Below are 13,195 nucleotides of genomic sequence, written 5' to 3'. Positions count from 1 at the left end.
TGTATATTCATTCCACCTGATAAAAAAGATGCAGCGGCAAGTATGGAAGAGAAGAAAAAGATAGACTTGGGGCTGCATATTACTACTCTCAACAACCTGAAGGGTTAAAAAAAACAGGGCCCAAAAATATCAAAAGCCCCCATCCTATCAGGAGCTCAGCAATGAGCAACACAAAGGAATTCACAGCTCAACACCCACCATGAGATCTGTACGAAACAAAAAACCCTGTACACCTCCTGTCAGGGAACAGGTTGTGAAGAAAAACAGAACACTCATCCACAGACAAGAGCATAAGATATCAACCCAGAATCATCAACTCATAACACAGACAAGGCACAAAATCAGAGGAGTCTATTCTATCATGGGAGCAGAGAATCTGAGCAACCGAGCCATCAAAAGGAGCAGTCCCATATGGACACGAATCAACTAAAAGCACCAGAGAATAAAGAAATGACTCAAGCCATCAACCCGTGACCAAAGCCCGGAGCACACAACAACAACAACATGCAGCCAACAAAAGATCACTGGTCAACAAAAAGGGAGATATAAGGATAAGTACAGGGAGAAAAAATGTGCTCCAGCAGTTACTTTGCATTCCTTTTTCGATTTTCGTTTTGAGAAAATTATGAAAAAATAACTCTATTCATAGGTTCAATTCACAAATATCTTTAATTATAATTATAATTATTTTTAGTTAATTTTTAACATGACTTGATAACAATACCTATTAAATAATTTTAAGTAAATTAAAATAATTTCGATTTTCTCTATCTCGTCATCCAGATAAAAATTTTAAAATTAAATCTCGATTTCTTTTTCTTACCAAATACTATCTATCTCGCCATCGAGCACTTTCTCACCATAGCAAAGAGTAGAGATGATATCAAAGTTTGTGTTTTAGGTTTTTGATTTTATTGGTTTATTCATAAAACCCCAAAGTTGAGAGATTGAAATTGATTAAACATATTTATAAATTAAAATACTGTATGACTTTGAAAATTTAAACTTAATTGAGAGCAAGCAAATCAATTAGTTTTTAGGTGTTGCATTGCTAGTTTTTAGGTATTATGTAACTGGTTTTTAAGTATTGTGAGACTGATTTTTAGGTATTGCGTAACTGGCTTTAGGTATTGAGTGATTGGATTTTAGGTATTGTGTGATTGATTTTTAGGCAATGCCTAAGTCACACAACACCTAAAAACTAGTCACGCAATGCCTTACTAACTTGTCACGTAATGCCTATCAACTTGTCACGTAATGCCTATCAACTAGTCACGTATGTCATATCAACTAGTTACGCAATACCTAAAAATCAATCACGTAATGTATAAAAACTAGTCATCTAATGCTTAAAAATTGATTATGTAATGCCAAAAAATCACAAAAACTACTAAATTTCATTTAACAAAATCAACATCTTCAAATAATACTGTCACGACCCGGAACTCCCATCGGGCCCGTGACAACCGCCGCGACGTCTCGATAAGCACTCATTACCCCGAATGCCGATCGAAACCCCGCAAGGCTTAGCATCAACTTCCGCATCTCCCCGGTGAGCGACAGTTATTAAATCTCGCATTTCAAGAAATCATAAGTTGTTTCCAACTCAAAACAATAAAAATATTATTTTCTAGCTCACTGGGGCATTTTCGTCATTTTCTTTTTTTTGAAATTTCGAAATCCGAAAAAATGTAATATGTAAGTGGAAACACATATTTCATGATTTAAATTAAATTTTGAAGTCTAAAACATTCGTTTAAAGTAAAATTATAGCTATTTGAATATAATAAAAACATTAAATAAAATATTCTATTTTCTTAAAACACAATATTTTCAAAGTCTTCCTAAAATAACTTTTGTAGCATAAGAGTAAAATAAATTTATTCATATAGTAATAAAGATAATTAAAGTATGAAATTTCGTTTACAGTGACACGTGGGCCCCTAATTAACCAAGAAGGTGTAGAGCTACGAACCCTTACTTCCTATGATGCAACTCCGAGATTAATTCTCGTCTTAATCAACTATCAACAAACTGTCCTGAGCCTGAAAAATGGATAGGAAGAGGGGTGAGATTAAATAATCCCAGTGAGTAAACAATTACCATCAAAAGCATCTAAAGCCGAGTAGATGGAGACAATATAAAAACGTTATATCTCATTAATGTTCATAACACAAAATTCGTTTCAATCTATACCAAATAATTTCTTTTCATCAAAATTTCCCCGACTTATGAATTTTTTTAAACTTGGCCCCTGCCAATATCATTCTCGCGGGTACCTTCGTCAAGGTATCCCACTGAGACCGCCAAGGCTGTTCAATGACCCATACCCATAAACATGTTTTCACATCTAACACACAGCCGTTCCTTGGCGTTGGCTGAGTCTCACTCTCACGTGGTGGCCCGAACGTGAGGTGCACTCAAATCATACCTCAGGAGATACTTCACCCAACATCTCCCCCCGGAGGTAAGTATATAATTGAGTTACCGTGCCCCTCTCATAGGCAGTCCACGGAAACCCCCACCACTGCAGTGACCGTTTAATATACCACCAGACCCATAAAAATTTCAGTAGCATAATATGGCGAATAAAATGTAATCCAGTCTACCGAGACCAATCTAAAATTGTTCATATATTTCATGCCAACCCCAAAAATTTAGCCATCATGCTACCATAGTGTCATAAGCCCCAATTTCAATAACATATAAAATCATAAATTTCAACACAGTCTCCATATACTCAATTTTCCCAAAACAATATTTGATTTCAAAACCAGTATAAATCTCATTTTTTATTAAAAAACATTTTAATTGGAAAACATAATATTTTATAATTTAAATTCACCATTCAATAAAAGCATCAAACAAGTATAATTACTCTAGATATTTAAGACGATAAATTGTCCACTCACAGTTCTAGGAGTCGATGTACTCCTAATCCCAGTCTTCAAGCACAATTTTGGTACTTTTACCAGTGTAATTTGCTCACCACCTATCCACAATGTACAATACATAATTCACCACATTAATGCTTGACCATTATAAAATCAATTCAGGCTCGGTATATATATGCATGATATGACATGCAACTTATCCGACTACCGCTTAAATGCGGTGCCGACCTAATTCGGCCTATTACCCGATTAAATTACTAACGCGTCCAATTTAATCTCAAATTAATTTTTTTCAGTTTCTATACCTCAATTGCACCCAAATTGACTTAATGTCCCTCGGTGTGGTGCAAATTATCAGTCCTGATAGCAAATTACGAAAATACCCCTAATGGGTAAAAATTCATATTTTTGCTCCAAAAATTTCCATTATTTTTCTAGACTCATAATTCATCATTATTCATCATAATTCCTCAAATAAACATCAAGATCATCAGCCAATATTCCCCTAGAAAATTCAGCCAATAATGGTAATGGAGGAAAATAAATTCTTTTCTTGTTGTTTTGTTCCTAAATATGCTAAACTAACACTAAACACTAACATAGCTCAAAATCAAATTTATCTAACAACTTTCTCTCTCTAAACCCATATGACCAGAATTCAAATCATCCTCAAATCACATGATTCAACCATGAAAAATGATGGAAAAAGCATGGGAAAGGTAAAGCACAAGACAAATTTAAGAAATGTTACCTTTTTTTCACTTGATTTTTGAATTTCCACCTATTTTCCCTTTAAATTTCCTAGCTAGGGTTTTATTTTCTCCTTTCTCTCTCTTGTTTCTTGCTTGGCCGAATGTTGAAGAAGAAGAATGGGTGGGCTGATTTTTTTATGCCTTTTTTATTGTTTAATGAAATAATATTATTTTATTCATATTTTAAATATTTTATTAATTCATTTTTTTTTTCTAGCCATCCATTTGTCCTACTTTTTCCACCATGCATTCCCTTTGACTTATCCAAGTCTTAAGTGAAATTTCCAGATTTTTCCAAAGTTTTGGTGAAGTAATTTTTGATATTTACACTTTTGCCCCCGTAAAAATAAAAAATTACATTTTTGCCCCAAAAACTGAAAAATTGTCCATAGACATATTTTTTATCCCTTATACTCATATCATTCCCCAATTTGTCAAATGTGATCTAAATTCTCTCGAAAAATTCAATTTCGTCCTCGGGTGGTAAAATTACGATTTTGCCCCTAGATAGTGAAAATTCTTGTTTGACTCCGAATTGATCCTCGAACTCCGAATTACCATTTTGAGTCATCCTTGAACTGTGAAACTCTTAATTTCACCTTAAAATTCTTATTTGAACTAGTTCGAGGCTTAATCGACTCAATGATACCATTAGGGGCAATATCGTCTTTTAACGATTTCTCGAACTTCCTTAATATACAAACATTCTATCGAGCATGTGAATGATATTATAATTATTTTACAAAGCAGGGTTTGACAACACTACCCCCCTTAAAATAAAATTTTGTCCTCAAAATTTCACTTATTAACTCAAAGAAAAGGCGGGGTATTATCTTTTATTCGATGCTCAACTTCTCCTGTTATCTCCTTTATAGGGAATCTTAATTCACTAAAAATCATTCTTTATTTTAGTTAATCACAATATCAACCCCACATATGTGTATATGCTTTATAATCCCATTTATGCATCCAAGATCTTTCTTGATTTAATCATCGCATACGATGCAGTATCATAATTCCTCAGAGTCATCCCTTTGTCCTTAATCATCTTTCGTGCCTCTATATTGCTTTGTATCCTTCTTGTATTTCGACATCAATTTATTGCTTAAGATTTAAGTTCATTTGAACTTTGTATACCTCAAGTATTTTTGAGTTCTAATTTCCACAATATAGTAAGAAATTCTTACAACCATATTCCATATGAACTCATTTACTATATTATTCTTGAAACCTTTATTTACACGTCCATCACTTGGTATTTACATCCCCTATCACTATTTTACACCTTCGTCTAACTTTTCACTCACTTTCTCCAGATCGGACTCGTGCTTCATCTTCCGTTACAGCGAAAACTCTTGTTGAAGAACGAGTCAATGGCTTCAAAGATGGTTGTGCTGGGGTGTTGCTACCCATTTCAGATCGTACAGTTACCCCCTGCCTCGGGTGTACTCTAGAGGAATCTCTCCTCTGCATATCCGTATGAGTTAGTGGGGATGGAGCAGCTACTGTAGCCCGTCCTAACTGTGGGCAATCACTCCTAATGTGGCCCGGCTGGTCACAATGAAAGCATCTTATGCCCCAACACTCCCCAACATGATATCTCCCACATTTTTCGCATTTATTTAAACCTCCAAAACTCTTCTCGGAAGTACTACTCATCCCAGACCTGTTAAATCTCGGAGGTCTCTGCTGTAACTGTGAAAGTGGGGGTCGAGGAGATATCACCGGAACAGAAACAGTACTCTCAGAAGCAGATGTGTCCTTACCTCTTTTGGGCAGTTGAATAGAGGATACATTCGGGTTTCTCCTCTTTGCAAACTTAGCTCGCATTCTCCGATTTTCATTCGTGAGTTTTTCGGCCCTTAAAGCCATCTGTACAACTTCTTTATGAGGCTCCCGGCCTGTCACAGTCATCCTCTCTCTAATCTCGTTACGGAGCCCTTCTTCAAAATAACTAGCTTGATCTTGCTCAAACTTCACCAGGTCTGGCACATATGACATCAGCTCGTTAAAACGAGCCTCGTACTCTTCTATGGTTAAATTCCCTTGTTGTAAACTTAGGAATTCTCTCTTCTTCTCTTTTTGATGAAAGTAGGTGTAGTATTGATCGTCGAATTCTTGTAGGAAGTCTATCCAAGTCAACGAAGTAATGGAACGTGATTTTACCGAGCTCCACCATGTACGAGCCCTCTTCTCTAGTAATCTTGTGGCCACCATTAACTTCATATCATCATCCAATTTCATATCCACAAATGTCTCCGTTACCTGAGTAATCCAATCTTTAGCTGCGGTTGCATCCAAATCACCAACAAAAGAAGTGCAACCCAGCTGCCTAGCTTCCTTAAGCTTTTTGGAAATGGAGACATCTGGCACTGGTGGTGGAACAAGAGGTGGTGGTGGTGGCACTGGAGACACTGCTGGGGGAACAGTATGAGGGACTCGACCAGCTTGAGCTTGGCCCATAATGACATTAAGAAAAGCTGCTAATGCCTGGACTGCCTCAAGAGACATGGCATGAACACCAGGAGTAGCAGTAGGTGGTGGAGGAGGTGGAGGAATCTCAGTAGGCTCAACAGCAGGTGCTGCTCGAAAAGTAGGTACAGCAGACTCCCTTTCCACGGGATCTGGCTGACTAAGTCTAGCACGGCCTCTTCCCCTCCCTACTGACCTATAGAGAGGTGGACGCCCACGTCGAGGAGGCATGGTACTCTACAATAAGAAATGGAATAGACTTAGATGACTTTAAATTCTATATGCAACTAACTCGATATAACCTAACTTAACTTGACTTACTTAACTTAACTTAACTTGGGCCACGCAGTGTCAGTGTGGATTTCTTAAAACAACTTTAAAATCAAAAACTTTGAAATCCAAAGCTTTAAAATCAAAATCTTTGATCTTTAAACCATGCTCTGATACCAATCTAATTGTCACGACCCGAAACTCCCATCGGGCCCGTGACAACCGCCGCGACGTCTCGATAAGCACTCATTACCCCGAATGCCGATCGAAACCCCGCAAGGCTTAGCATCAACTTCCGCATCTCCCCGGTGAGCGACAGTTATTAAATCTCGCATTTCAAGAAATCATAAGTTGTTTCCAACTCAAAACAATAAAAATATTATTTTCTAGCTCACTGGGGCATTTTCGTCATTTTCTTTTTTTTGAAATTTCGAAATCCAAAAAAATGTAATATGTAAGTGGAAACACATATTTCATGATTTAAATTAAATTTTGAAGTCTAAAACATTCGTTTAAAGTAAAATTATAGCTATTTGAATATAATAAAAACATTAAATAAAATATTCTATTTTCTTAAAACACAATATTTTCAAAGTCTTCCTAAAATAACTTTTGTAGCATAAGAGTAAAATAAATTTATTCATATAGTAATAAAGATAATTAAAGTATGAAATTTCGTTTACAGTGACACGTGGGCCCCTAATTAACCAAGAAGGTGTAGAGCTACGAACCCTTACTTCCTATGATGCAACTCCGAGATTAATTCTCGTCTTAATCAACTATCAACAAACTGTCCTGAGCCTGAAAAATGGATAGGAAGAGGGGTGAGATTAAATAATCCCAGTGAGTAAACAATTACCATCAAAAGCATCTAAAGCCGAGTAGATTGAGACAATATAAAAACGTTATATCTCATTAATGTTCATAACACAAAATTCGTTTCAATCTATACCAAATAATTTCTTTTCATCAAAATTTCCCCGACTTATGAATTTTTTTAAACTTGGCCCCTGCCAATATCATTCTCGCGGGTACCTTCGTCAAGGTATCCCACTGAGACCGCCAAGGCTGTTCAATGACCCATACCCATAAACATGTTTTCACATCTAACACACAGCCGTTCCTTGGCGTTGGCTGAGTCTCACTCTCACGTGGTGGCCCGAACGTGAGGTGCACTCAAATCATACCTCAGGAGATACTTCACCCAACATCTCCCCCCGGAGGTAAGTATATAATTGAGTTACCGTGCCCCTCTCATAGGCAGTCCACGGAAACCCCCACCACTGCAGTGACCGTTTAATATACCACCAGACCCATAAAAATTTCAGTAGCATAATATGGCGAATAAAATGTAATCCAGTCTACCGAGACCAATCTAAAATTGTTCATATATTTCATGCCAACCCCAAAAATTTAGCCATCATGCTACCATAGTGTCATAAGCCCCAATTTCAATAACATATAAAATCATAAATTTCAACACAGTCTCCATATACTCAATTTTCCCAAAACAATATTTGATTTCAAAACCAGTATAAATCTCATTTTTTATTAAAAAACATTTTAATTGGAAAACATAATATTTTATAATTTAAATTCACCATTCAATAAAAGCATCAAACAAGTATAATTACTCTAGATATTTAAGACGATAAATTGTCCACTCACAGTTCTAGGAGTCGATGTACTCCTAATCCCAGTCTTCAAGCACAATTTTGGTACTTTTACCAGTGTAATTTGCTCACCACCTATCCACAATGTACAATACATAATTCACCACATTAATGCTTGACCATTATAAAATCAATTCAGGCTCGGTATATATATGCATGATATGACATGCAACTTATCCGACTACCGCTTAAATGCGGTGCCGACCTAATTCGGCCTATTACCCGATTAAATTACTAACGCGTCCAATTTAATCTCAAATTAATTTTTTTCAGTTTCTATACCTCAATTGCACCCAAATTGACTTAATGTCCCTCGGTGTGGTGCAAATTATCAGTCCTGATAGCAAATTACGAAAATACCCCTAATGGGTAAAAATTCATATTTTTGCTCCAAAAATTTCCATTATTTTTCTAGACTCATAATTCATCATTATTCATCATAATTCCTCAAATAAACATCAAGATCATCAGCCAATATTCCCCTAGAAAATTCAGCCAATAATGGTAATGGAGGAAAATAAATTCTTTTCTTGTTGTTTTGTTCCTAAATATGCTAAACTAACACTAAACACTAACATAGCTCAAAATCAAATTTATCTAACAACTTTCTCTCTCTAAACCCATATGACCAGAATTCAAATCATCCTCAAATCACATGATTCAACCATGAAAAATGATGGAAAAAGCATGGGAAAGGTAAAGCACAAGACAAATTTAAGAAATGTTACCTTTTTTTCACTTGATTTTTGAATTTCCACCTATTTTCCCTTTAAATTTCCTAGCTAGGGTTTTATTTTCTCCTTTCTCTCTCTTGTTTCTTGCTTGGCCGAATGTTGAAGAAGAAGAATGGGTGGGCTGATTTTTTTATGCCTTTTTTATTGTTTAATGAAATAATATTATTTTATTCATATTTTAAATATTTTATTAATTCATTTTTTTTTTCTAGCCATCCATTTGTCCTACTTTTTCCACCATGCATTCCCTTTGACTTATCCAAGTCTTAAGTGAAATTTTCAGATTTTTCCAAAGTTTTGGTGAAGTAATTTTTGATATTTACACTTTTGCCCCCGTAAAAATAAAAAATTACATTTTTGCCCCAAAAACTGAAAAATTGTCCATAGACATATTTTTTATCCCTTATACTCATATCATTCCCCAATTTGTCAAATGTGATCTAAATTCTCTCGAAAAATTCAATTTCGTCCTCGGGTGGTAAAATTACGATTTTGCCCCTAGATAGTGAAAATTCTTGTTTGACTCCGAATTGATCCTCGAACTCCGAATTACCATTTTGAGTCATCCTTGAACTGTGAAACTCTTAATTTCACCTTAAAATTCCTATTTGAACTAGTTCGAGGCTTAATCGACTCAATGATACCATTAGGGGCAATATCGTCTTTTAACGATTTCTCGAACTTCCTTAATATACAAACATTCTATCGAGCATGTGAATGATATTATAATTATTTTACAAAGCAGGGTTTGACAAATACACCATATTTTATTTCACAATATAATCTACGAATATACCTACTTGACGAAAAATGCTCAAAATGCTCAAATATTTTTCTTCATGTATCAAAAATCACTCCAAAATACTTAAAAATGCTCAAAACACTTAAAGGATTTTCTTTATGCATCAAAAACCACTCTAAAATGCTCAAAATGCTTAAAAATTTTTCTTTTTGGTAAAACATATTCCAGAAATGAATGGTTTGGTGAGAAAAGCTCAAAGGATATCAATCAGTTTGAAACGCAGACCAAAACATATGGGTCGGTTTTATTAAAGATAATTTTGTTTAAAATTATCTTTTTTGACTAAAAATAGTTAAAATTATAAAGAAGATTATTTTCAAAAATATCTTATATATGAGGGATATTTTTGAAAAGAACCCTTTCTTTTTCATACCTCTTATTATCTTTCAATCACTACCAAATTTGCGAAAAGTTACAAAATCGTCCTCAAAGCGCCCAATAATGAGGTATATCAATTTCGACATAATATTTAAATAAATTTTGAAACTATATTTTGATTTTTTCAGAATTTCTTTATTGCTGACATAATGATATCCTAAACTATATAAGAAAAGTTAATTAAGTATTTATATTTTTTTAATTAGAGAAAAAAAGATTCGAATTATGTTTTGTAAGCAAGAGATGATGCATCAACTAAAAAATTAAATGTTCGGATATAGTATTTATATTTTTAATTTAATTAAAGTTTTATATTTTTATTTTAAATCAAATAAATCCTTTTTAGTTTGATTAACTTCATATTGAATAGAGTAACAGTTGTCAATTTAATAAAAATTTACAACACATGCAGATAAGAACCCATGAAGGAAGAAGCATCCAGAAAAAAAAAAAAAAAAAAACTCAGCACCTGCGGATGTAGAGCCATAAGACCAGATCAGGGGTCCTCTGACCATGAAAAAAAGGCCTGCACTGGTCATTAAAGCAGAACACCATGAAAGTGCCGTACTCACAGAAGAAGCATTTCCAAGCACAGCTCACCACGGTGCGTAAAACATTTCCCCCTATCCATAATTAACCTCAACTGAAGGCGATAAAAGTAAATGTTAAATTTTTAGTTTTAAAATATTAGCATTGAATTTATACTTTCGAAATCATGTGATATAGCTATTAAAAATTAAACATTCAGTAAATTTTTATTGAATTTAATTTCAAAATCATGTAGTATACTATTACTTAAAATTGTTATTGAATTTTTAGTTTTATATTAGTTTCAAAATTTTCAATTGTTTTATCTGAGAAAACTTAAATGACAAACAGATTTACATTTCTTTCTTTTGATATTTGAAAATCATTCTGTACATTGTCATTAAAATTTTCAAATGTTATAATCAAAATTAAAAAATTGATGTATATATGAATATCAATAATCAGATATCAATTAATGGATAAATGAATATATGACAATTATCTAACTCTAATCTCAATGTATACTCAAATTTTTTTTACAAAATTATTTTTTAAAAGATTTTTTTATTATCTAAATTACATCTCAGATTACTATGTTTTACTTATTTTAAAGTGAAGATTCAAAAAAAAAAATTATCCTAATAAATTACCATGTGTTTCTCGTTTACTACTCTGACGTATTCTTGTTGGTTCAATGTTCTGTTAATTATTATACCTCAAGTCTAAGTCAAAGGCCAAAAGGAGAAATGGATAGATACCGAGTCTTTTCCCTGTAACATATATGACCATGTTTTTCTTAAAAAGTGGAAGTTTGATTACTGTCAAGCACCAAAAAGAGACACTGTCAGCGTCAATATATGTGTGAACTACCAAAAGTTTTCTATCCAGATGGAATCTTTCTTTTCCTTTCCTTTATTTTATTTTATTTTTAAATTATACTAATTATTCTGGTCCAATGATACGCGTAGAAGGTCTCTCCTAGTCAATCATCAATATGTGAAGTCGAGAGTGAACAGAAAAGTACTTGACTAATGCTGGAAACTTGTGATGAATTTTCGTCAAAAAAAATGAAAGCAGTTGAGGGTTTTTATACCCTATTTCTAACTCACTAATAACAATAATGAAAAGTTTTTAATTAATTAATATTAACAGTCTTATAACAGTAAAAGCAATAAAAGTAGTTAATTAAAATAAATATACACATGTATTTAAAATCCACAAGTCATATGAGAGTCACATGAGTTCTTCTTTTACCCTGTTTTGCTTTTGCAAAGCATACCTTCAACAGCATTGTGCTTTGATCTCAATCAACCAAGCTTCTTTGAATCTGTACTCATCTTCCCTAGCTGATACTCCCCCTCAAGTTGCACATGTGTGTTATGAACATGCATCTTGCTAAGTAATTTGTGGAACTGCTTTGGCTGTAAAATCTTGGTGAACAAATTTACTACCGGTTCTTCTGAAGAAATATAAGTAGGGTCAATGACCTTTGTAAGCACTTTCTCTCTTATGAAGTGGTAGTCCATCTCAATATATTTTGTTTGCTCATGAAAAATTGAATTTTTACAAATGTGAATGGATGATTGATTCTCACAATAAAGTCTCACTGTTGTGTCTTGATTTAAGCCAAAATCAGCCAAAAGATTCTTCAACCAAATCACTTCACAACAGGCTGATGCTATTAACCTATATTCAGCTTTAGTAGGGCTTTGAGCTACCACTGATTGCTTCTTAGATTTCTAACTAACCAAGGAAATTACTAGGAAAAATGCTATACCTTGTTATTGACTTTCGAGAATCAGGGCATCCAGTCTAATTGCTGTCACAATAAGCAGTAATTTTTAAATCTGAATCTGCATTCATTAATAAACCTTGATTTGTTAATTCGTAATATTAATAGAATAAAACAAGAAAATGAATTTGGATGTGTTAATAGAAAAGGATCAAGTTATATCTTTTCAAAGTTTATTAATCAGATTCTCGAATAATAAAAAGAAAACGTTAGTTGAGGTATATAGATATTGGTTAAAATTATATTTATAGCAAAAATTATAAGTAATGTGTCATCTGATTTTAAATTTGTTGAAAATAATGTGTTATATATAAAAAATGTTTTTTAAAATAGTATAATAAATAACCTTAACCTGTGCCACTGACTGAGTGTAATGGTAATTATAAAGCGGGTCCCTTAACACCCCAGCGAAACCTCCTAGTAATGTCATCATTTCCACATACAATATTGCACCTAACGCTTTTCAAAAATATATAAAATATTGCACCGAAGCGACCCAAGCGTGCACTAAAGGTCTATAAGTAGAAGCGGGAAAATGAGAAAATACATCATTACTTGTCCAAAATGAAGGCCCCCCTTTTTATCTGTTTCCTCTTGTCCTCTGTATTGGTCTTTCCCTTTGCTCTTGCAGCTCGGGAACTTCATATTGGTATGACGATTTCGTTTGTATTATTTCGCTTTTATTTTGTCGTCTTAGTTACAGTCTAGTGCTAGCAACAACTTGCTAATTAATGTCTCTTTGACCAATGGAGATTACTTTTAAAGTGTTAGAGTGTGTCCACTTGGGTCCTGTAACATCAAGTTAATCTAGTATAATAACATCTTTTGGGAGATACCATATAAGCTTGAAAACTAAATCAATTTTCTCAACTTGAGTCTTTTATGGTTCCTTGATCACAA

General features: G+C 33.8%; 1 protein-coding gene across 3 annotated transcripts; it reads right to left on the bottom strand.

Annotated features, from left to right (window-relative positions):
• Nucleotides 1-50: 50 nt before the first annotated feature.
• On the bottom strand, nucleotides 51-8,993 carry LOC148763280 (uncharacterized). Of its 3 annotated transcripts, none has more exons than XM_088805996.1 (6): nucleotides 8,790-8,993; nucleotides 8,057-8,136; nucleotides 3,646-7,189; nucleotides 2,913-2,992; nucleotides 1,976-2,045; nucleotides 51-524 (listed from the first exon to the last, which is right to left on the bottom strand). In XM_088805996.1, the coding sequence occupies exon 3, from the start codon at nucleotides 6,347-6,349 to the stop codon at nucleotides 4,946-4,948; it is 1,404 nt and encodes a 467-aa protein (XP_088662122.1). In that variant the 5' UTR covers nucleotides 6,350-7,189; nucleotides 8,057-8,136; nucleotides 8,790-8,993; the 3' UTR covers nucleotides 51-524; nucleotides 1,976-2,045; nucleotides 2,913-2,992; nucleotides 3,646-4,945. The 3 variants fall into 3 exon arrangements, with proteins under 3 accessions (XP_088662122.1, XP_088662121.1, XP_088662120.1); XM_088805995.1 differs by having other exon boundaries at nucleotides 1,982-2,045; XM_088805994.1 differs by having other exon boundaries at nucleotides 51-2,045.
• Between the last annotated feature and the right edge of the window lie 4,202 nt (nucleotides 8,994-13,195).

This window comes from Theobroma cacao, chromosome 4 (genome assembly GCF_053813885.1).
Source record: "Theobroma cacao isolate CCN51 chromosome 4, ASM5381388v1, whole genome shotgun sequence".
Classification (NCBI taxonomy): Eukaryota; Viridiplantae; Streptophyta; class Magnoliopsida; order Malvales; family Malvaceae; genus Theobroma; species Theobroma cacao.
The sequence above is the reverse complement of the archived record's forward strand: the minus strand, read 5'-3'. Positions and strand labels throughout refer to the sequence as shown.

Excerpts from the sequence above, each read along its gene's own strand:
- LOC148763280 (XM_088805994.1), bottom strand. The coding sequence starts at position 6,349 with ATGCCTCCTCGACGTGGGCGTCCACCTCTCTATAGGTCAGTAGGGAGG.